General features: G+C 40.9%; 1 protein-coding gene and 1 long non-coding RNA gene across 5 annotated transcripts in view; one reads left to right on the top strand and one right to left on the bottom strand.

Moving 5' to 3' along the window:
* Nucleotides 1–5,981, bottom strand: part of MBOAT2 (membrane bound O-acyltransferase domain containing 2) — a 94,689-nt gene extending 88,708 nt beyond the window's left edge. Inside the window, exon 1 of one of the 2 annotated variants that reach the window (XM_048297220.1) lies at nucleotides 5,818–5,981. In XM_048297220.1, coding sequence (XP_048153177.1) covers nucleotides 5,818–5,889 — 72 coding nt within the window. In that variant the 5' untranslated portion in view covers nucleotides 5,890–5,981. Of the gene's footprint in view, nucleotides 1–5,410; nucleotides 5,511–5,817 lie in introns of those variants that run through there. The other variant, XM_048297222.1, reaches the window with a different exon arrangement.
* Nucleotides 5,982–6,110: 129 nt separating this feature from the next.
* On the top strand, nucleotides 6,111–25,244 carry LOC125324044. Of its 3 annotated transcripts, none has more exons than XR_007202767.1 (3): nucleotides 6,111–6,441; nucleotides 12,458–12,536; nucleotides 23,774–25,244. It is a non-coding gene; the product is annotated as an uncharacterized LOC125324044 (long non-coding RNA). The 3 variants fall into 3 exon arrangements; XR_007202768.1 differs by lacking the exon at nucleotides 23,774–25,244 and adding an exon at nucleotides 12,849–13,060; XR_007202769.1 differs by lacking the exon at nucleotides 23,774–25,244 and adding an exon at nucleotides 12,681–12,782.
* The last annotated feature ends 210 nt before the right edge of the window (nucleotides 25,245–25,454 follow it).

Raw genomic sequence — 25,454 nt, 5'->3', positions numbered from 1 at the left:
GTAGAAACCTTAGGTGTAACTATATTTGAGTTTTACCACTGCTTTGCAAAAAACTGGAGAAAACATACCCAGTATGAAAGTGTGTGAGAGAACAACATTCACCACTGCTTCTGTAAAAACTAAAGAATTAAAGCAGCTATGTAATTTACATCCTCACAACAATATTCATGAACCTGAATTAAAGAGATGTATTTCTTTCTTGCACTAAATCTTTCTATCACTTAATAAACAGCCCATCTTTTCTAACACTGTAACCAGTGTTTGCTTTCTTTTCCAACTCTGTTCATGACAGATTTCACCCCTTCCTTCAAGACAGTCAGTTTCTCTTGTCAATTTTTTCTTTTATCCCAACAGTTTCATCCTTCTCTACGTATTTTTCATTGCAAAGTCTTTACCTATTGTTTGTTGAGTAAGTCAACACCTAACCACTAATAGTAAGACCTGGGAAAGGTGTCACTGCAGACGACCCTTCTGATGATACATTCCTTCCCCTCCCATAGTTCAAAGGGAAGTTAAGAAACCATTAAAAACTTGGCTAGCAAATCCAAACAATTCAAAACATCCAGTCACTGAGAAGAGCACATACAGAATGAAGAACAGAACTTTATTTCCAGCTTCTTTTCACCCACTACAGTCTCCATCTATCATCATAGAAGATCATGCTTTGTCATCCACCCTTCATTCTCCTGACTGCTGCTAGCAGCACATAAGGGAAGTACAGGGCAAAGTAGGGGCACAACTTGCTTATCCTACCACTCCCTTACCTTCAGTGTTTGCATTTTACACACCCGTGAACGCTAATTTTACTCACATCTACTACTTGTAAGTTTCCTGGGTCACATCTGAAAAACCAGTAACAAGCTGCTCTGTGTTCCACAACCATACACAAGGGCCTAAGAATCAACGATGAAAGAAGGAAACTTGGGACACTCTATTCTTTTTTCTAGTTTGATAATGCTTCAGTCAAGTGTTAGGCCATCTAAATTCTGGACAGTTATACAGGACAAACATTTTGATATCCATTCCATGTTTAGACAAAAAGGTTTTTATCAGACTAAAACATTTCAGCCCTCAGGAGGCTATGTTGGCAGAAAGCAAGGGATGATAAGGCATCGCTAACGCTCAAAATTTTGTGAAATAACAGATCGACTAGGATACATACTCAGATGTACCCTGTAGGCAAATCAGGCACATAATGCTTCACAGCAAAATTCCCTACACCACCTCCAAGCCTTGCCTTTTCCCCAAACTACAGCTGCGCTCATCTCTGAGGCATCAAAATAAAGGAGAAAAAAATTGTTAAATTGCTTTCTTACATCATATGCATGTAAGAAATAAATATTTCATAGATGTATACAAGGAAAAAATTCCTGCCCACTCTCCTTGAGGGCTTAAAGGTGAAACACAGGCTCAACATACATCAGTGCTTTTATGTGGAACCAAGTATGTTAAGGGCATGATGAAAGCAACTTGGTTAACTCTCTGCACAAGGAAGGGCATGCAGAAAATTATGTAAAGCCAGCAAACTGGCTTATAATCACTAAATGAAGGAAGTTTGTGTAGTTTATACAATTCATGTTTAGGAGGATTTGAATTTTTATGTCTATTCTTAATAAAAAAAGGTCAGTTTAGATTCTTTGAAGATTGATGGCATTCATGTAGAAAATTGTATTTATTCTACACAAATGAGCAGACTTAACAAAACAAAAGCTAAAACTAGATTGGAAAAAGAATCCAAACCAAAAACAAAGAAAAGTGCGGAAATGCACAGAATTTTCTTTTTTCTTCTCTTGAAAAAACACTGCTTATTTTTACATCCTGGAGTTTAAGTCAAGTGCATAATCATAAGCATGACATTTTATTCTGTCCACATATCTTCATAGAACTACACTGTTAGCAGTTGGAGCCACATTCTTCCTTTTCTTATCTAGAAGATAATCACTGAAGCTCAGACTGATAATCAGTTCAGACTGTATTTCAGGATCTCAAGATCAATCTCTTAGACAACTCATGTAAAAAGCTGATGTTCACATATTGTCATAGCCAGTGTCCTATCTCCCCTGCTCAACTATTCCTCTACTACAAATTATCTATTTCTATAACAAATGAAGGGCAGTAATAACCTCTATGATTTCTGTCCATCTTCAGTAAAAAAATTTTGCTCCCTCTGGTGGAAGCAGTGAAAGCAATGATAATTCTCTGAACTCTCCTAGCCCCACAGAGACCAAAAAGAAAGCTTTGCTCTCCTAGAATCATTGTCACAGCAAATCTAAATCTTTCCAATTTAATGACAAGTAAGCTGACACATCAACATGGTAAGTCACTTATCAATAGAAAATCAGCAAGGTAGTGATAGAATTAGACACAGACCAAGGTCCAACACATTATTTGTCAGGCTTCACCTTAAAGAAAGAAGGAAGAAGCAGAGGCACAAATATGACATGCAAACAGGGAAAATACAAGGCTAGGTAAGAGATATAACTACAATAAAATAATTCAGGTTACAGCCTCAATGCATTATGCAACATGTGACACTCTAGCAGCCAAGTTTTTATGATAAACCTTCCCATACTTCTTTTGGGAAGTTGTCCAGGTGGGAAGGACATGGCTACTTGGATTCCTTCTCTCCCCTGAGAAGACACAAGGAATATGCAGTACATTAATATTAATTCACTCATTCATTAACTTTAAGGACCTAATGTGCCACAGCTGTCAACAGAATGCTTCCTTTGCTGAGCAGCCAACTTACGTTCTCCAAGACATGAAAAGAAACAGTTTTTACGCGGCTTTTCACTCCCAAGAACTAATTTTTTTTTTCCTACTACAAAATACAGAGAAAGGCAAGTTTGCTGTAGGCTCTTGCTCACACCAAGCATCTTCTTCCCTTTCACCAAATGACTGAAAATAACAACAGAAAAACTGGCCCAAGAAGCCTATAAAGAACACATTAACTTTTCCAAGTAGCTGTTTCGGTAAACTTGGTGCAAGACAAAACGAGACCCAAAGGAAGTGTTAACACAGCAACAAGTTACTGCACAATACCTTGTTGGGGGATACACACACAAGCAGAAAACAAGTTCTTCTCCATTCCTTTAGCTACCTAGTACACTAGTTCCAAGAAAAAATGTCTAGGAACAGCAAATTGTTAAAGCAACAAAGCTTTTCTTTTTGCAACACAGTTGGGCACATGGAGGAGACTGCTGTGTCAAATGGCTCTGATGCAGCTCATTCTCCATCTTTGCACTGATCTCCAACCACGATATAACCAACAGTGTTCTCAGATCTCTATCTCTAGTTCTGCCAAGCATTAAGTAAAAAAGTAACCAATTTCTCACACTTGATCCACACAGAGATGTGGATCTGATTGATTAATCTTAGAGATAGCAACGTCACCTTGAATTTAAATTTCTACTTCCATCCACTGCCAAATAGACAAGGTTCTCAATTCACTGGTTTGAACACCAGAGTAAGGCAACATGGACACATGCTACCTCAATTTCTCTTCCAAGAGTTACATGCCTTAGCAGGATAATTAGATAGTAATGGGTTAAACCTAAAGCACAATTTAAGCAACATTTTGGGTAAAGATTAGTATCTACTTGTGGTCAAAACTGAAACTTGAGTGGAGGAAAAAAAAACACCCTACTGATCTCCAGCAGTTCTGAGTCCTGGTATTACACCAGAGCACCTATTTCAAGCAGCTTCTATATTGGTATGACTGTAGTCATAGTACAGATTTGGAGCAAGTAGTAGAAACAATGTACGAATCAAAAAAACTTCATTCTTCTATTATTTTTTCAAAGTAGTGCCACATTTTCATTCTGAATACGCCTATAGTATCACCAAATGTCATGCATAATCTTTGAGCAAACACACCAAAGAGTATCAGCACTTTCTTTTTCTTCTCTGCCCTTATTATCTCCTTCACTCCCTTTGATTCGATTACACTGAACACAATTCACATTCTTTCTGTATTACAAACTTACTATCAAGATAAACTCTTGAGCTGAGGTTACAAAAAAATAACTTTGCTTTTTTTTATCAGATTTTTTTAATAGATGTGTTCTCCTCAGTGCAGCATAATTTTGAACCTCTTCGATTCATACTCCAGTTACAACCAGTGCTCTTCATACACAACTGGACCTATATTATGTACAATCCAGTGATGTCCAAAAACAATGTTTGCCTGACTTTCAACTACTTATAACAAATTTTCTAAACTACATATTTAGCCACCCTCCAATGTGATTATTCCCAAAAGCTCCAACAGACCTCAAAGTGTACTTTATAAAAACTTCTTGGCTCTACAGGAACATCTGTTGCAAAACATTTAATACAGGGAAGTTTTCCAGGCTTTAATAAAAAGTAACTTCATTATCATCAAAATGCTATACCTACAACAGTAAAACAATTTTGGTAGTAGCCACACTATGTTGTAAATGAATTAAATTTATGACTACTAATATGAGTAGATAATTATACACCACCAGCATCATGCCATAAAAAGATGGTCAACTGTAATGTGTTTTACAGTACCCTGTACAAGGCGAACATTTTATCGAAGTAAACACAGGGCACCGGGAAAGAGCAGCTTACAGCCTGCAGGTATGAGGCACCAAGCCACGAGGTGCCATCGATCCCAGCCAGAGGTATCATTGCAAGGGGTGCCCAGTATCCATTCCATCATAGCAAGCTCAATGTCAACTTGCCCGTTTTATGAGTTTTCTAGAAGGTACTTTTTCATGTATATCCTTAACCATGGTTCCATTCAAACAAATGGCTGGGGAACAGGGAAAGAAAAAAGAAGAATAAGTGTGTAGCTCAATCATCCAAAACACTTTCACTAGGCATGCTCATTCCTCTGTATTTCATTTCCAGTTACTTCCCTCACCTATTAGGTGTATTTTGTAAAACCAAGCCATCAAAGTCTCTGTTTTCTTTGATGTGTTTCACTCATTACATACATTAATGGAGCCATTAAAAAAAAAAAAAAAATCCTACTATGAAATTTCTTGGTGCTGCAAAATTTATATGAGGAGTTACTTCAGATTACTTTTCTTATGTATCCATAAATACATAAACATTCTGTAGATTTAGGAGGTCTAGACCACTTCCCCCATAAACAAACATTATGGTCCAACTTCAGTGATAAAACTCAGCAAACCTCAATTTCCCAATCTTATTTTGTAATCTTCTGATGCTTCGTGAAGACACCAGGATTAACAGCCTTCAGGAATTTTTATATCACTTGGACAATAGATACCACAGAAACGCTCTGCCTACAAAGTACATACGAATTCCCAGCAGCATTGTGTGCAGCGCACATTATTATTTAACACCGCGTGTAAACCCCCCTGGCAGGCACATCCAGGCGCAGCGCGCTGTTTTGCATTCGCAATTATTACCCAACCTTTCCATCCCTTGAGCTGATACCGGCCCCGTTCCCAGCTGCGGATCCACATCTGGCCGACGCACGATGCCAACAAGTTGGGGCGAGGCAGGGCCAGGCAGGGCCGGGCAGGACAGGGTGGGATGCGGGCGGGATGCTGGACCAGCCAGGGCGGGCGCGGAGCGGGGCGGGCGCACCTGCCCGCGGAGCGCGGCCGCCGCCCCGGCGCCCCCGCCCGCGGGTGTGGAGAGGAGCCGCGGCCGCCACCCGCTCCGGGAGCCGCCTGCCCTGCCCCGGCCCCACGGATGGATGGAGGGGCCGCGGGGGGGACGGGGCGGGGCAGGACGGCGCGGAGCGGGGGCGCGGTGCGGTCCCTCCCCGGCGAGCCCGCGGGAGCAGCGGCGGGGCAGGCGCCTCCCCATCCTCACCTGGTCGACGGGCAGGCGTACGGCGTTGCTGAGGGGCTGCAGCAGCGTGGAGCCCGTGGTGCTGGTGGCCATGGCGAGGCCGGGGAGCCGCTCCCCACCCGAGCTCCCGCGGCGGCGGCAACAACAGCGGCGCGAGCGGCCCCAGCCCCGCGCGGCGCCGTGACAACAAGGGGCGGGCGCGGTCCCGCCGATGACTGACAGCGCCGCTGGCCAATCGATGCACGGCGGCGCCGCGGAGTGACGGGTGGGCTCACCCAATCCCCGCCCCCCGGCGGGCTGGGCGGGACGAGGCTGCCTCGCGGCGGCCGCTCCGCGCTGAGGGCGGGCGGGAGCTGCGTGCACCGCGCAGGTACCGCGCAGGGCCGCACGCCGTCTCGACCCGCGCCAGGGGACATTCAGGTTGGACATTGTAAGGAATTTCTTCGCAGAAAGAGCGATTAGACATTGGAATGGGCTGCCCACTAGTGTCTGCGGTGGTGGAGTCTCCGTCCCTGGAGGCGTTTAAGGAAAGACCACTCAGTGCCATGGTCTAGTTGACACAGGCTGGACTCGATGGCTTCGCAGTCTTTTCCTACTTGTTCGGTTCTGTGATTCTGAGCACTGACCTCCGCCCCGATGTGCGGGGTGAGCACTGAGGGCGCGGGTGGGTGAAGGATGCCGGCAGCTAATGGGAAGTGGCACGGGGTGGGCAGGCACAGCCGGACAGGGAGCGCAGTGCTGGCGGGGTCGGTGCCCAGCGGTTCAGGTAGCCCCTGAGAAGGTGTCTGTCGCTGAGGGTAGTGCCAGACCGTGTGGGTCCAGATACCTGTTGAGGCAATGAAGAGCTCAGCCCACGTCCAGCTCTGGAACCTTCCCTCCTTCGCCCAGACGGGCACATGGGCGCTCAGCAGGGGCGTACACAGGGCGGTATGAGTGATGGGTACACACAGCGCGTGAGGTTGGCCTGGAACTCTGAAGAAGTGGCAAAAAAATGCGTGAGGAAACCCTATTCTTACAGCCACCCATGGACTTAAGGAAGTCTGTCTATCATGGCTGTAAGACAGTTTTTAGTTTATTATTGGCCTATTTCTTGAATACAGAAGCATGAAATGGTAAAAGCATCAGTACTTCTTCAGTGGGTTCAGTCTAGCAGTGCTGTTTCCTAAAAGAAAGCAAAAAGTGATGTGGTGAGGGCAATAGTACTGAATTGGTGCACAGCACCTGGCTTCCACCTGTCCAGTCAACTCTATCCAGTGTGAAACAGAGTAAGGACTTGAGTGAATGCATCACGTTAGAGAAGTGCAGAAAACTCTACCTGATGAGCTTGTGCAGTAGGCTACTTACCAAGCCATTCTGGTTTAGTGCTCTGCCTGCCTATTTACATTAAAGCTTTCTGTAGGTTGTTTTTTTTTTTTCCTATGAAATAACTGAAACATTAATTGTTCTAAAAGACATGGTGAAGGAGGTTCCAAAGGAATATTCTGGTCTTATCTATAAAACTGCTTGAGAACCCTGTGTCTTTTGAGATAAAAGTGCAAGTTTTTTCTTGCCCTTTATCAAATATTTTTTACAATTATTGTGTGTTGCACCTCTAAACCATGCTGCAATCACCGATTTGCCCTCAACACAAAAAATGTCACCATTTTAAGCACGTAAAAGATGAAATGCATTGTCCAATATCATGCTAGTAGTCTCAGTGTGTCTGGAGTAGTGGCCAGGTGTAGTGATTTACATAGCCATTTAAGTTCATGGTTAATGCTAATTGCTAATAGGAGGAAAATGGAGGTAAGTGTAATTATCTGAAAACACACGTGTTTTCTCTTACTGAATTGCAGACTGCACTCTGTACTTATGTTTTAGCTTGTGGTAAGGTCTTTTGTCTGAATTTAAAGAGACTGGTTAATAGGTGCAAATAAGTGATTTTAATTAGATTTCTTCACTGCATGACAGGCAATTACAATTGTGGTAGCATCTGCAGCTGCTGAAGCAATAGCATAATGTTCTTGTAGTAAAGCAAAAAGAGCTGCTTTCAGAAAGGGGAAAAAAAACTCCGAACTTTTCCCAATTAATTCTGAATCAGTTTCTTAAATCTAAACCTGGAAATTATATATGTATGTGTGACTATAGGAGTGCAGTATCATTAGGCTCCGTGCAGTTTGCATTACACTATACATATGTATATATGTACATGAAGACTCGGCTCACTTTATCTGATTTTCTTTTGTTAAGAAGATACATACCTACACACAGAAATCTTTGGAAATCTTAACCTAAACATTCTCGAATGAAGCCACAAAAGAGCTGCTTTAGAACAGGCTGATAGCTAATTCTGAATCAGTCTAATCACAAGAAATTATTGTGGTGTATATGTATAAATCCATGGAGGTGCCATCACTGACACTTTGATGAAATACTTGCAGCAAATAATTGACCTGATGAATGAACTCCTTACTTCCAATTAACAAAATGCCTGAGAACAAACTCATGATAGCCCAGCATAAATGTTGCTTGGATTTAAAACACAAACTTTTATTTTTCTGGTAAGTTTTATTCTTTTGTCAGCATATATGTTCTTGCAATGCTCAGAAAATAGCAAAAATATTCTTTCCTGGATGATTCCTAGGTTCCTAGGAGTTCATCTGTGAAAGATACATCTATACTATGTATCACAGTAGTATTATAAATAGTTTGCACCTTTGTCATTAAGTTACATAATTATGTCTTTCGCAAGTTTTCAGTGGAGAAATGTGTTTTGAGATTGTGCTCTTATTTAGGAAGGCATGTGTTGGGGAACACAACATTACGGAAATACATCTTGATAACAGTTACAGAATAATAGTCTCTTTGTAGAAACCCAGCCTTTGTGGGGGAGATTGATTACATGGAAGAACAAAAGGTGTCCTGCCCCACAGAGCTGAAAATCTAAGTTCTCAATTAAAAGTGAGGTGTGCAAATGTTGCTCAAGAAGAAAGTAACAGGAAAATAAGCAATTCCTGACAGAGAAAATGTAGCTTGTCTTTGATGTTTGCTATATAAATGTATGGTAGGAGCTGTCACTGGCATTGCAGTAAAACTAGGTCTTCTGCTTTTCCTATTTTTTTTCTTTGAAAGAAGGTTTTATTACAGATGTTTTCAGAGAACTTCCTGCCTGTATGAGAATACTGAGTGTGGGAAGGTGAAACAATTTCTGGTGGCAGGTAGTGTTCTGCATCACATTGACACAGTGACAATGCAGTTGGTCCTGAAAGGTAAATGATGCTGTGAAAAAGAAGGCTGGTGAGTGATACACAGAAGCTGATGTACTGAGAGTAGTGAATCTGTAAAATTTCATGGGAATCGGACAGTTTTCAATAAACATGACTTATATTCTCACTGTTCTAAATATTTTCATGTGAGAGAACAAGAAGTGGTACTTCCACAAGGAAATTCTTTCCACCAAAGGCTGTCAGGCAAAATGCAGGAGGGTGTGGTGATTTAAGTAATTCCAGGAGAGTGGCTTGGCATACCACAAACAACTTCTGATGTTCTACTTCTGATTACGTTTTTATGGTCCCATAAATACTTATAGTTCTTGGGTACAAAAATAATCACAAAGGCATCTCAGCCCTACAGAGATTCCTCAGTCTGTCAGAATGAAGTAACAAACACTACAGGCTTCTCATCAACTTTGTTTATTTGAATAATAATTTAAGATACTCAGGTGCTAACAATACCAGTCTTCCCATATGACACTCTACAATAAAATAACAAAATGAGAAGTATTTTGTGGCAGAGGACAGGAAGGGATAAAGTTACTAGATGCACCATTGTGTACAGTTCTTGTTCCTCTGTTTAATAAGGCCATTCTAGGAACACATTCACAGTCAGAAAATAGGAACAATTACTGAAACTCCTTTTAGCAAAATAAATGAAAAGGAAAATGAGTTTCAGTGTTAAAGAGTTGACCACTTTTCCACAGTAAAGTCTTATTTTAAGATTTTCCTATGTGGCTTGCTTAGCCTGAAATATTTGAGACTTCTTTCCAAAGAGAAGAATGTTTCTGCAAAGGTTGATGCCAGTCAAATGGAAATACTTTTAATTTAAAAATCTACTATTGAAATTTAGTTATTTGTATTTTTGTCTCACCCTTCCTGCAAAGCAGCATTTTGCTATATCTTCAAATATTCTGCACAGCACAGTAAGCCTCACATGCATCAGCTGTTTTCTGAATTAATATAACCTTTAATAAGCCATTTCTGCTATTTTAGTAATTTAGTGCTCAGTGCAATTCCTTAACATTTGTAGGAATTCTTCATGATGATACTGTTGATTGCTAGTTCAAGTAACATTTGTTTGTCTCTCTCTCTACTTATGAGGGAAGATATAAATACCTTTCCACAGTTTAGATACAAGATAGATAAAGTCTCCCTTTGGCTCTTTTAGCAGAATGCTTTGGTTTCAGATTTTTGACTTATTTTAGTCTTAGAGCTGTTCTGAGAGTGAACAACCTTCTCTGTTATTAATGCAGCAATCAGTTTCAATCATAAAATTGATTTAGATCAACTTTTTTTCTTCTAAGTGCATACATCCTGGAAATTCTCTTATGGAGAAATGTATCAGTGTCTCTTGAAAAAAAGTCATGTTCAGCTCAGACCATTTTGGTTTTTAATTATAGCACAAAGTCTGTTAACAAAATCGGGCAGAGCTTCTAAAGAAGGATGAGTGAAAGCTGACTAAAGCTTATTGTTCAACTGTAAATACCAACTCTTATGTACAGATCTTGGAAGTTGTAATTTCCTTATAAAGGAACTTCCTGCTTTCATGACAAGGTCAAGCCAACTGACTGCAACAAGAAGTTACTCTGATAAATAGGTTACCTTTTAAAAGCAAATTCTACTCAAAAAATTCTTTATGGAGAAACAGTCCAAACTGACAGTGTTTCAAAATGTAATAACCAGTGCCACAGGCAGTTGGGGTTTTGTTGTCACTGATAATTGGAAAGTTTAGGGAACAGAAGCCCTTTTTTCAGAACTGAAATAAAAGCAATGAACTTCAAAGCTTGGTTATGAGTTTAAGAACAGTTGTTTTGAGCTTAATTAAATATTTATTATAGACTGTGGGAGATACAGTGGATGGGAGAGGCTGGTGATAACCTTGCAAGGAACCCACTACTATAAAATAGTAGTAAAGAACTGGCAAGTCTACCTTTTTCATTGATTTAACTGTTAAAAAAACCCATATTCAGATGAAATGTATATAAATAAGTGTGTAGTGAATATATAATTTCGTTTTATTTCCTGTGGTACTGTAACAGCAGGGCATGGAAATAACAGCTTTTACAAGTTTCTCAGGTTTCTGGGCTGTCTGTGTATTGTGTCTCCTTAGCTGAAAGGGGAGACCTGACTTTCCTTGATATCAGATATTACAAGTTCTCAAACTGATCTTTGCTACTTAGAGAGCTCAGTTCCCAAGGTTCCTCCCACTTGCCCTAGGTGAATGTAACAAGATAGGACTAAGATTCTTGTTTATTTGGATTAATTGTTTTTCAAATAATAATGGGCCTTATTTATCCCAAAGTTGCTTTAGAGTTGCTTTTAATGCCAAGATAAGCTTCCAGAATAAAATGAGTTTACTTTAAGAGCAAAGGTTGAACTGTAGGAGGGGATGCAAAGTAAATAACAAAAATGCAATTTAAAATTAGGCTTACCAAGTAAGTTTTCCTTTTGGATACTTCAAGTTCACAGTTAACTTAAAGGTGAGAAAGGGAGATCTATGGCTTTTTCTTTTTCTGTATCGCAGGACTGGCTCGCACTAAATAGCTTTCTCAGTCCGTATGGTCATTGGTACTTAGTTTGGGGTGGTTCTCCCTGTTCTTAGGCATTATCATGTTCAATCTTATCATATTTCTATTCAGGAAGAAGGAGGAAATTTTCCTTCAGGAGTTTCTGATGTTAGTCTTGTGTGTTCATTTGAGTTTAAATTACCCTCCTATTTTTGAAACATTTTGTAAGTTTTTGTCATAAGACATCTTTAGTGTTCATGCACCTTATTAGTTTCATTGTCTGCCATTCATTTTAAATGCTTTATTACAATTGCACAGATCAGCGCTAGAAAGGATAAGGTTGGATGTACAACACTTCATTCCCACTTCTTGCATCATTCCTATTATCTTCTTCTCCACATACTGTTGGGACTCCTGCTCTTAAAATTCCTCCCTTGCTGCTTCTGACTCCAACAACATCAGTCAGCACAGCTTGAGGTGCCTCCTCTTTGACAGCCACTAGGTCATGACAGACTTCTTAGTCATCAGAACTGGTGGTGTGTGGCAGAACCAGGTTGAGTGGCATGATGAATGGAAGGTAGGCACTTGGGATGTTCAACCTGTCTGCTGCAGCCAGAAACAGCCCCGTGCAATTGAGCTCGTCACTGGGTCACTGGATGTTTTTGCTATTGTTCTGGGACTCACGTGCTTCACCAGTGCCTTTCTCTTGCTTTGTACAACAAGCGAGAAGCTGTTGCTGTCTGTCCTAGTGGTTGAGCCTTCACTGTTCAGAGCAGCAGGACAGGCTGGTCAGCTCAGAGATCTACAGACCTGAGAGGAAGTGGACCAAGAGCCTCACACTGTCAGCCACTGAACACAGAAATACTCCACTAAAGTTTAATTTTGTTCATTGTATCTTAGCTTGCTGTCTGCTGAGTGTCCATCTGCAAGCATAAGGGGATATGGAGCATGAGCCATTCTCCAAATACAAATTTGTGAGGTAAGTCATAATAGCTTAGTCCTCCGAACAACATGCCCAAGACTTTAGTAAGTAAAGTAAGTTCTGGGAAGAGTAGCGTTGGGGTTTTAGGAGTTCTTGTGTTTTCTTTATCTCTTAAAGAATTTTCTCCATACACGTTGCCAGGGGGACAAATTACTGGGTGCTTAAGAAAAACAAAAGACCTGGCCACAGAGGGAGGGGTCCAACTGTAGTACTCTCTTTCACCTGGGCTTGTGGGCTGTTAGTTCCCGGATTCGGACGGAGAGAGAGGCTGGAAGGAATTCGTCAGCATGGCAGGCTTCTGCTTTTCAGCTGCCTTCCTTCTACAAGAGAAACCCTGGGATTCCCAAGCCCGCCTTGCCCTGCCCCCGCCATTGCTTTGAGCCCTCGCTACTCTGTAGCCCCGCACGCCCTGCCTGCCCAGACCTCCGGGGTTCCCGCTGCAGCTCCGCAGTTCGATACATCTCGTCTGCCACCCGGGATTTGTGCTCGTCCCTGCCGTTCCAGCCTGCTGTTCCTGAGAGTCCGGCCGGACACCGGGATCAGCTGCCCAGGGGTTTGTGAAGCCTTTGTTCCATCCCTTCCCGGGATCCCGGGGCACCGGTGCCGCGTGCTCCCCGAGCTCGCTCCGGAGCGCCCCCTGCAGCCGCGGGGGAACCATCGCACCTGCCCTGCTCACCGGGAGCCGCCAGCGCCCCTGCCGGCTGCGAGCGGAACTGCACCCGAGGGGAAAGGGCCTGACAGCCGAGAAGGCTGGCACTGGGTTTGTGGTTCTGTTTGCTGTTACTGCCGTAGTTATTGTTGTTTGTTTGCCTTGTTATACACATATAGATATATAACAGTAAAGAACTGTTATTCTTATTCCTCATATCTTTGCCTAAAAGCCCCTTAATTTCAAAATTATGATAATTTGGAGGGAAGGGGTTTGCATTTTTTTTCATTTCAAGGGAGACTCCTGCCTTCCTTAGCAGACACCTGTCTTTCAAACCAAGACAAGTAGTCAAAGATACATACTTGTATCTTTGTTGAGGTTTATGAGAGTTATTTCAAGTCATATACAAGCTCAGATATGTGTTCCATTTATATAAGTGGTGTTACTTGCATAAGTGAAGCCATTTGCATAAAGTTCAACCATTCAGTCAAGGAGCACTCTTCCTAAAATTGCACTATGTTTACCTGAAACACTTTAGGATATAAATTTATTTTCCAGAAAACCTATCTAGGAAACTGAAGAAGTGTTTTATTAAATTGAATATACTCATTGGTATATATAAATTCTTTTCTTTTTCCTTGATAATCAGTTAAATCATCATCAAATCATTAGATATATTTATCCTGCTGTGCTTCATTCTTTTCACCCTTTGCATTGTGTGTAAAAGCAGGATTTGCTTATTATCTCCTCCATGGTTTTTGAGATAGGTGTTTATGATGAAAGTAAATTTAATGTTTCTAAACTGTACTTTAATCAAGGGGTGAGTATTTAGGGGCATGAATGATTAAACAGCCTGAATGAAAAGGCAGTGTTCCACCTCTTTCTTCAAGTTGGTAGCGCCTTCATCACTTCTCTGAAAATCAGGATTTTTGTCTGCATATAACAAAATCTTTTCATAACATCAACTGCTATGCAGGTCAGAATAGTCCATTTCATGATGTTTTGTCCACAGATCTTTGTTGTAGACAGCAAATCTGTCTGACATTGCTGCTTTTTTGATGATCCTGCTCCTAGTTTTAGCATTTTTATTGACCAATTATGATTACATTTACTTTTAATAAAGAATTTACTATTAAAGATTTTATAGAACTGCTGTATCTCCTTGTCTAGAAGTTTTGTGAAAGAATGTAGAACAGACAACAAATTTAAAAGTATGTAGTTATTCTTTGGAAATCACTACCAGAACAGAAAAGCCTTCTTAAATGTATTTTAAAAAATAAGAGCTACAGTACAGAGAATTTAAAATCACAAAGGATATAAATCTTTAAGCCTTGGACTTTTAGTTACTAAGCTAAGCAATTACTGCTCTGTCAAAGAAACTTATGTGTAGGTTATTATGTAATTGACTTCTGAAATTTTTGCACCTTTTTGAAAGATACTAGGGAGAGACAGGATGCTAAAGCTAAACTGCTGATCAATTCCCTAGTGCTGTAAAGTTGTTCCATCTCTTCCCATTTCAGTTGGAGAGTTATTGTGTCACAGTGAACTGCAGGATCTTGCCATATATAACACTGCAGGGGACCCTTGAAGCTGACTGGAGCCCTGTTCCTGCAATGCTCCAGTCAAGTTAATATAATGAACTGTGTGATTGATGTTCTCAGGGCTGCATCCCCTGCTGCTTTAAACAGGAAGCTCTTCCAGTGTTGCTTCAGCTCAGTGAACAAGGCCACTTCCTTAACAATACAATAACAGGAATTTGATCAGAAACTTCAAAATTCAGTTCTCGAAGGCATGATGATGATTACTTTTATTCTTGCATTATCTGCAGTATTTAGGTATAAAAGTTATGGATTTTGAAAAAAGAATGCTTTCCTCATATTCTTTTCACAAGGAGGGATTTGGCTTTTTTATGATAATTAAAATATTGTTCCAGTATTGTGAGAGATTTATCATTCTTATTTCTTTCCCTAGACTAGATTTATGTTGCCAATATCACAGTATGATTCTGCAGGAAAGTGCCCTCAGCTACTTATAGCAGTTTTTCATCTTTCAGGGTCCATGTTCACCACTAAGAACAGTAGTTTTAAACAGATATTGTTCAGGTACAGGATGCTCAGGAGGCTGGCCTCAGTCATTGCCTGCATTCCTTTGCTACTTCTAATACAGATACAAAAATATTACAGCTAAATAAAACTGAATTATTCATACCACAGAACTAAATTACTTGCCTTGGTTTTTACTGGTAAGATTTGCTTTCAGGTATCCTAGGCCATGGAGATCAGTGGAAAAGTCTGGAGCTCTGCAGACTTAACCTCAGTAGAGGAGGATTGAGTTAGGAAATGTTTAAATAAATAGAGCGTACACAAGTCAGTAGGATTTGGTGGGATTCAACCATGCATGGAGGGCTGCTCTCAATTGTATCTGAAAGGTTGTGGAAATCAGAGGAGGTTCCTGGGGCCTGTAAGAAAGCAAATACCCATCCTGTATTCCAGAAGGGCAAGAAGAAGAATGCAGGGAGCTACAAGCCTGTCAGCGTCATCTAAACCCCTGGGAGAGGGTAATACAGCAAATTCTCAAGAAAATTATTTTCAAATATATCATGGACAGGATGATTAGGAGTTGTCAATATGGATGTAAATGGAGGAAACTTTGCCTGAGCAATCTGATGGCCTTTTGTGATGGAAGAGCTGGCTTTGTGGATGAGAGGAAAGTGGTGCATGTTGTTTATCTTGGCTTTAGCAAGGTTTTCAATGCTGTGTCCATACAGACAAACTGACAAAGTGCAGACTAGATAAGTGAACACTGAGGTGGACTGAAAACTGAATGAACTGCTGGGCACAAAGTCCAGCTGGAGGTCAGTCACTAATAAAGTACCACGGAGATTGATACCAGGGCCTGTGCTGGGTGGTGCTGTCAGAGTGAACCCACAGCAAGTTTCCACACAATACAAGATTGAGAGGAGTGGTTGAAACCAGATGCATGTGCTGACATTCAGAAGGACATTGACAGGCTCAAGAAATGGGCCAACTCTTGTTCTTGAACCTCATAAAATTCATCAAAGGGAAATGCCAAGTCCTCTAGCAGGTAAGGTTTAACCCTATATACTAGTACACACTGGAGCCTGGAAAACAGCTTTGCAGAAAAGAATCCAGGGCTCCTGCTGGGCAAAATGTTGACTGTGAACCAGCAATGTGCAGTTGTAGAAAAGGCAGCCAAAAACATCCAGGCATTGCCAATAGGGTCAAGGCAAGTTATTCTTTCTCTGTAGTGAGGCACTGGTGAGACCACACCTTGAGACCTGTGTCCAGTTCTGGGATCCCCAGCATGAGAAATACATGCCCATAGTGGAGAAAGTTCAGTGAAAGGTCATAAAGATGATGAGGAGAATGGAGGATGTGTCATACAAGGAGAGGCTGAGAGAGTTGGAATTGTTAACCTGGAGGAAAGAAGGCTCAGTATGTCTTATCAATGTGTGTAAATACCAGAAGGGGTTAAGGCAGTAGAAGACCACAGAACCAGCATCTTTTCACTGCTGCCCAGAAAGGACAATTGGCAATAGGCACAAATTGAAAGACAGCAAATTCCACTTAAATATAAGAAATAACTTTTTTACGGAGAGGGTGGTCAGATGCTGAAACAGGTATCCCAGAGTGGTTGTGGAGTCGTCAGCCTTGAAAGTCCAACTGGATAAGGTCCTGCGCAACCTGCTGTAGTTGACTAAACCTTGAGCAGGGTAGGGCCTGAACTCAACATTCTGATGATGTCCCTTTATGATTCAACTATTGCTCTTCTGTGAGTCTGTCAAATCAGGCTACTCAGAAAGGTTTGAGGTAAATTCTGTCATTTACAAATGGAGCATAAGAGCATAAGGAGCAAGGTAAAGCCTCGATAAATTGTTGGCTAGGAGTTTCTATTCAAGAATACAGGATTTGCGTACATCAGGAGTGCAATATGTGTAAACAGACAAGTGCTTGCAGAGCAGACTTAAACTGTTCCTTTTGACATTCTGTACTAATTTGCTAATAGATGCCATGCAGATTGGGATTTTTAATTGTAGAGAGACCTTTGAATGAAAAAGTAAACCATGCAGAGATTTCTATTTTTAATATGTTTTTGAAGGACTCAATTCAACTTCCAACTCCAAGAAATTGCAAGTTGTGGCTTTTATGTATATGTGCAACAATGTCATTAAATAAAGGGGAAGCAGCATAAAATGCTTCTTTCCACCATTTTATTGAATCTTTGTTTAGTAGCTCCCATATATTTTCTGGATCTTGGAGTTGTTTCGGCTGGTGGCAGGTTTTGGATAGTGCCAGGTACGGCACTCAGGTAAATCACTCCTTTTCCTGCAGTTTATTCTTAGCTGCAGTTATACCTACTCTGGATTAAGTTCTTTCCCCTTTTTTTCTTTTTTTTTTCCTTCTTTCTTTTCCTGTGTTCTTTATTTCACCACCCATCTCCTTGTGGGGAATGGCATGTCACATACCTGGAGACACACCACACTTAAGCTTCAGGTTCTCCCTTGGATAAGAGATTCTACAGCCATTCTTCAAACTTGAGACATTTCTCTTGGATCCACATTGTCAGCTGTGTGGACTTCAGCAAAGATTCAACAACTTCGCTTTCCTTTCATCATAGGCTCCAATAGTTTCTTTTTGGCCAACATGCAGTTAGTGTGTCCAGAACAACTGCAAAGGCTTTCCCTCCTTGTTTTTCAGTAACAGATGAGTGTTACTGCTTGTGTGTTTGGGAAAGAAGACAAAGACTGGACATCTATTTCTCAGCCATCTGCTTCCTTATCAGCCTCTTTCTTTAAACCATGTTATGGAAGAGTAGCAGGGTCTCCAGCATGATGGTTCTACATAAATAAATAAAAAGGCGTGGTTCCTGCTCAAAAAATTTACAGTAGAAGGAGAGAAATGCCAAGAAAATAATTGTTGAGGCTTCACACAGGTATGTAAGTTGTATCACGTATCATAAAAAATATTAATCAATCCAATATTTGAGGTAAATATCTAATGTATACAATTCCACCATAGATCCTAAAAAAATGCCAGAATTTTGTTTTTAAATTTTGGAGCACTACAGAAGACTATGTATGTGTTTTATAACTGACACAAAAAAGCCTGTTAACAGATGTGCTTGTGTACAAGGCACTGAAAAGTCTGTGCTGTTTAATTGCATTATTCTCCCCCTTGCTCATGTAGATAGTTGGATTTGTCCTGCAAACTGGAAACTCCAAAGCTGGATTGTGGGGTTTTTTTGTTATCCCCACCTGCTTTCTGAAACTTTTGTGAAGTTGTAATAGCCATGTGCATGCTGTGCTGCTTGGAACTTTGGTCTGCATTTTCCTGGGAGGAGCATTTCCGGTTTCCTACAGGGCCCAATAAAACAACCTTCTCCCCTTGGAAAGTGATTTGTGCTTTTTTATTAGTCCAAAGCTAGAGGCTATTTTAATCCTCCAAAGCCTGCACTTTACTGAACTAGATTCTGACTTACCTGCTTACTAATGTAAATTTGAAAAAAAAACCAAAAAAACTGCAACAAAAGCATGGATCTTCTTTATGTCTGCAAGTCATGTTTTCATGACAACACACAGACACTGCACAGAGGCATTACAGGACTGAGGAGGAGATAAAACAGGAAGGAAGGAAGCAGTACAGATGTTGAATACTTTGTAGGCTTTTCAGAGCAGGAAAATCTGCCTGAAATCTCTAGTGTCTTAGCCAAGAAATGGTAGACACTGGCTGCCCTGGACTAACATTGGAAGTAAACTGTTAGACTCAATTGCTAAGCCATGTCATCAGGAACACACCTGAAATATTATTTAGTTTTTAGAGTGTTCTATTTATAGGATACAAATATTCCCTTAATTGCACTATTTGAAAGAGCCAAGTTATCCTCAAATAGTGGTGTTCCTCTGTCCCGCAGGATTAGGAGACTGTTGGGGAGCATTCACAAGTACCCATTTGGATGCAGCCTCTGCTTCAACATGTTCTGAAACAAGTGAGCCCACACCTTCTCGGACAGCCAAAACCTACAGCCACATGTACGGTTCTCTGTCACAGTTTAGGGAGAGCTCAGTCTGTCAGCTTCTGATGTGGCCTGAAAGCAACCTGACGCAATATGGGAGGTGCATAATATTTTAATCTTAGTTGTTCATAGGTAACAGAGTTCCACAGTCATAAAACTGTCACCTAAACAATGTTGACACAAGAGGCACTAGTGAAATTAATGCTGAAGTTTTTTAATTCCCTGCCCTTTACAGGTATCTTAATAAGTAGTTGCCTACAACCATGTACAGTGTTAAGTTGCAGAATACCTTGCAACACGTCCTCCTCATTTCTTCCATGCTGTGTGGTCTATATTTGCTTAAGCTTCTACTGTCTGTGACTGTTCTTCTGCCCAGGGTATTCTGTCACAGATTAATTCCCAAAATGTATGAGAAAATATTTAAGGAGTTCCATCAGATTGCTAAGAAAAAGTAAACGTACTTTAAAACTGTGGTAATGTATGCAAACAAGCCAAAATTCAACTTGTGAAATGCTTGGACTGGGGCAGGAATTTTAACTTCTTCTGCATTTAAGGGGGTTTTTTTCCCACAGATCATTTCCTCTTTTGGCATGGACTATGGCCACTATGTGAGGTCACACAAGCATGTCATCAAATGCTCATCTTTGCCTTTTTCATTCTCTGAAAAGCAACAGACCAAAGTTTCGTAAGAGTTTGGGATGCCTGCCTCTGAAACTGGAGGGGAGCTTGTGAGATGGGGTTCATGTGTCCCTGTGTCTGTAGGAGCCTTTTTTTCTCAGAGCCTGGCAAAAGTGCCAGCGCTGGGGCTTGCACACGCTCTTGTTTCTGTGTGTTTATGGACCTTCATCACTGAGCCAATGCTCGAAGTGTTTCTGGTCTCCATCCACAAAAGGATTTATCTTTCAAGAACCGTGACAGGGTTTCCAATTCTCCCATGCCTGCAATAATTTTTGTGATTTTTAGCCTCTTAATGTCGGTAAGGGGTGCATTTTCTCCTGGCCTCACACTGTCGTGACCATGCTCCTCTGTTTTTACAGTATTTGCAGTGGGAAAAACCAGTCTCTTCAATATTCTTTTTCACAAATCAAGACCTGTATTTTCAATGTGAGAATTAATGACTTTTACATTACAGGGTTTAATTTTATTTTGTATCTTTTCCCCTTTGAGCTCAGCAGACCTCCGAGGTTTCTGGTAAATTTTATCAAAGTGACAACAGATCGTATTGTGAGAAAGTGGCTTTTGTAATTTGTTGCTTTGTTTAAATCACCTTTTATAAGCTTCCTAGATTCCTATGGAAGTGGCTTGCCTTTTGGTATTAACGTGCCTAAACAGATAACTAGCAGCTTAGCCTTGGGCCTGTTTGACTTTCTTAGAGCTTGGGAAACCCCTTGGTGATATTTATGTCTTAGAAATGCCTGAATGGAGAAGAGAGGGAGTCTCGAAGGACAGCATGGCCTGAACATTCTCTTCAGGCTCTGCAAAGTTTTAGAACAGCCCTCTGAAGACATAATATGTAAATAAAATGAGAAATTTTCTGAACTACAGAAGCTTGAACACAAATGGCACTATTATTTGACCAAATCCATTGCCTGGAATGCTTTTTCCTTAAATTTGTCATATTACTTTATATATGGATCTGGAAGAGTGCTGCTCTGAAGTAACTGCTTTTTGAATTATACCTGCCAACCAGCATTCCCACAAGAATGGCTTATCTGCTGCAGCAGAGGGGGCAGAAGTGAGTTGTATGTAGTTTATCACCAGGTCCTCCCATGATACAGGTCTGCCACTGTGGCTGTTCAAAGGACCCCTTGCCAAAAAGCATTGGCTGCTGCACTGGCTGGGACTGCTTCCACCTAAAACAGACCAGCAGAACAGACCTCTGGTGACTTTTCATGTTAACAGATGTCACCCACTAAAGCAGCCTCACAATTTAAAAGTTAATCAAAATTTAAGTTTGCTAAAACTTTTCCTTAGACTAATTCACGAGCACTATCCTTACACAGATGATAATGACAATTATTATTAATGAAGTACAGGTTGCAGAATTTATCACACACCACAAAGCATCTTCACTTAGGGGACAAGCTTCTATAAAAATAGATATCACCATATAAATTAACCTTGGAGAAAGAGATTTAAGGAGACAGTTGACTTAACAGTTCTGCAGCCCCTACTGAGACAGTGTTGGGGAAGGTGCTGTGCCATTATCATGGGGTTTGAAACAGCATGTCCATCAAGGATGTCTCACTGTGAAGAAATTGGCCAACTATACAAGGCAATTTCTTTTAGGGGAAAAAACTGGATGAGATTATTTCCTTTGTAGATCACTGTCCCTTACCTGGCTGGAAACACCATTCAAACCAAGTAACACAGCACAAGCCATCAGATTCTTCTGAAATCTATTTCCCATGTGACCTGACTGTACTTGTCTGCAGGTTCTGCAACCATGACAAAAACAGACTTCTTGTGATTTTAATATTTATACACATAATTGCGTATTTTAAAATATATTGACCTTTTGTGGCAATTGCTGAGACGTGCTTTATTACATAATTTAAAAAACCCAACACTATGCAAATTCAAAATGATACAATCGTTCAGTTTATGTATATAAAACCCCCTCCTATTGGCAGTCATCCATGCAAGCAGCAGCCATAGACCTCTTACTTGGTTTCTTCCATTTCTAACTGTAGATTGTAACTGTCTGTCCAGAAATCTCCTCCCTGTTTACAGAGACATTCCTCAAACAGAAGCAAAGTCAGTGCTTGATATTTTGACAATGTCACTCAGAGCATGGAAGGATTTCTCCCAGTGCATCAGGTCCCCCAATAATTCTTCCAGCATGTGGGGGAACTGTTTGTTAAGGAAGTTGTTCCAGATCAGGTGTTAGGATAAATGGCCATGTTTGTGTTGTAGTAACACTTCATGGAATGCCTTTCTACTCTCCTCTCATTTTTCTGTCCTTTTGAAAAAGTGACTCCTGGAAAAAAAAGGATTTCAGAAAGTTCGGTACTGAAGACAATATAAACACTTTATTGGGCTCTACTCAGCAAAGACTGGAGGTCAGGGTGTGTCCAGGCACAATTCAGATCCATTGCCTTTCAGTAGGTTAGAGACATATGCTTGATGCTCCCCTCAAATTGCTATGTGCACCCTCGCTCAAAATGGCACTGCTGCAATGTGCTTAATATATCAGCTGAAGTCATGGGGCCCATGTGTCCCTGCCGGGATCCGACCAGGATTTGACTGTACTCTTCCTACTGATGACTGCATGTCAGGAACGTGCATGACTCGGGCTGACAGCCTGGAGCAGCCGCCGGTAACGAGAGGCTGTAGGTCAAACACAGAGTTGTACAACACTGCCTCAGTAAAGCAGCAGAATGGGAAAGTTTGTCCAAAGAGCAGGAGATTTGGGGATGGTGAGTGAAGGATGTACTGGCTGAACTCCCAGCAGCTCATGGTTCTGCTGCAGCTACGGTGCAAATGAGCAGGATGAAGTGGGGCCAGCAGCTGAAGCAGCTGTAGGAGTGAAATCTGAGCACCCCGAGTCAGGCTGCCCTTACGCCACAGAGCGAATATAGGAGCATGGAGGTGCTTGCCGGGTGCTCTGGGCAGAGGCGTGAGCAGGCACTCGCACCCAACCCAGCAGGGCATGGTTTCCTGGTGTGTGCTCAAGGGCTGGATTATACCAACAATAAATTCTTGCCTTTCCTCATAAGGAATGCTTTTCTTTGCCCATAAACAAGATTGTAAACACAGCAAAATTGGACACACATTTTCTTTATTTATTGTTCCTTTGTTTGTTGTTTCTTTCTTTATTGTTGTTGCTGTTGCATCATCCCAGGAAGGCAGGCACTCTCCTGAGTTTGTGGAGCAGTCTGAGTCCTTCTCAAGGAATGGCTGAGAGGGCAACTAGCAGGGGGGAACCAGGTAGCCACATCATCTTGATTCATCCAGCACGTTTTCATTATGTGACTACATCCTTTTTTCCCACTAATGATAAGCCTGAGATTTCTTAATTTAACGTATGATCTAATTATGAACTTTTTATACTACCATAAAATTAATGTCCTTAGTATTATTTTTTTCTCTTCTTTCCAGTGCTCTGAAGCAGAACTTTAGATTGAGCACAAGATTACTCAGGAATTCAGATTTAAATGCTCATTTTTGTTTAAAGATAAACAGTAATAATTACAACTAATTGTACGTGTACAGTTCTTATTATACAGCAAGTCCATAGCCCTTTACAAGTATTGATAGAGTTAGAATAATAGTGCCAAGATAATGTAAGTAAGCATAAATTTAGGCACTCAGCATGAAACAAAGCTGGTAATGCATGTGTGTAATAAAAGTGTGTCATGCTTTATGCTGATTTACTAAGCCTGTTGACTCACTATGTAACCAAAATCCAGTTAAAGGAACTGGGGAGTGGCTGTGTAGGACAAGGGTTGAGGACTGTACAGGCAGGAAGGGTTTGATAGGGTGGGACACTGTAAACACAAGGCAGAAAGTTTTTTATTTCCTCATTTTATTTCTTTTTTATGGTTGTCAGATTCCAGAAAGGGACAAGTTACACTGATTGTGTCATTGAGAAGGCTGGGCACAACACCTCTTCATATAAGAACTACATCTGCTTTGAGATGGGAAATTTGAAGAAGAAAGTGTAAGAGTAACACCGGAGTAGTGTCACCTCTGCATAGCCAGTCTCTGGCTTTATTTGACAACCACATAATATATTTCCTTCTATAAATTAAGCAAATCAGTTTATAAGCTCTGTCATATTATTTGCCCTTGTAACTCCCATTGCAAAGTTTTTTCAGGAACTCAGTAGTTTATTCTACTGTCAGTAAAAATCAACTTGGGTATCTTGACACCTACTGTGTGCTTTCATTTGAAGAGCACGCTTCCTCCTTTCATCTGCTTCTTTAACTCAAAATTTACTTTAAAGTCCCGTTCCCACTGCTGGCCCTGCGCTGGGAACTACCCTTACAGGGCACCTGGCATTGTTGCTGTTTCCAGTATTTTAAGTCATCTGTGTGTTGTTTTTTTCAGTTCTTGCCAGTCCTAAAGTAATCAGTACAAGTCATTTGCTGTAAGTACAACAATTTAACTACAGTGAAGTGCATTTGCCATTATTTTTGCTCTGTGTGTTTTAAAGGTTTTCTTTAACTATTCCGTTCATACATTTCTGCATTATTCTGAATTAGCCACTCAGCATGCTGGATTGGATTGACAGCCCAGAATTCAGTGTTCACTTGTGCTGCCTGGCATTACAAGATTTTTTTCTTTTCCATTGGCAATGTTCATGGATCCTTAGCAGAAAGAATGGAGATCAAGTTAACAAAGCTGTACACTTCCTTTGCTGGCATTAAATAAATGCTGTACATTTGGAGACATTTCAGCTGTTCAGTCCACTTTAAGTCATTTTCAAACCACTGTCAGACAGCCAGAGGAATCTACTGAGCTCTCCTACACTTAAGAAGAAAATGCTGCTTTTGCATTTAGAATAACTTTTACTAATTTTGCTTTCTAAGTACAGCTAAAAATCAGATGTAAAATGTAATTGAAAACCAGGCCATTATTTTCTAGTGCTACCTGACATAAATCACAACCTGTGACCAGCCAAGTGACTGGCTCCATCCCATGAGACAGGTAAGTCCTAAGCATAAAGTCCAATGCATGCCTCATGCAATTCAGATTGGCTTTAAGATTTTCCACTATGAATTCTTCCTTCACAAATCTCTCTAGCTTTCAGAACTTCGTCAGGTTCTCAGAGAGTAGTAAAGTTCTTTCCCTCATGATTTTAAGTGCTATGGAAAAGCAGAAACTGAGGTTTCAGAAGATAAATAGCCAGGAATATATGAATTCATCAGGATCTCAGTGGCCCAATTAAACCGTTTTCTTTATGAAGACTCAGCTCTTGAAAAACTGAATATACTAATAAAACTGTGAGTCATCATTCCTTTTTTATTGATTCTTGTTATCTTTCTGTATCTGAGGCAACAATAAACATGATTTATATACACTGCCTTTAATTTCTCGTGGTGTTCTAATCTCGCAGTGGTGTGGGGGAAAAGTCAATGAAGATGGATGGTGAGCAGACTGCAAACTGGGAGGCAGGCAGCAAATTTGGCCAGAAATTGGGGTAGGGGGGATTATGTTGCAGAGATAAGTAACTTTTATCTCTAGAGCTGATGCCATTTAGAATATATTAAAAAAAAAGAATTATGTGA

Source organism: Corvus hawaiiensis, chromosome 3 (assembly GCF_020740725.1).
Source record: "Corvus hawaiiensis isolate bCorHaw1 chromosome 3, bCorHaw1.pri.cur, whole genome shotgun sequence".
In the NCBI taxonomy this organism is placed as follows: Eukaryota; Metazoa; Chordata; class Aves; order Passeriformes; family Corvidae; genus Corvus; species Corvus hawaiiensis.
Note: the sequence above shows the minus strand (reverse complement) of the source record. Positions and strands in the feature narration are given on the sequence as shown.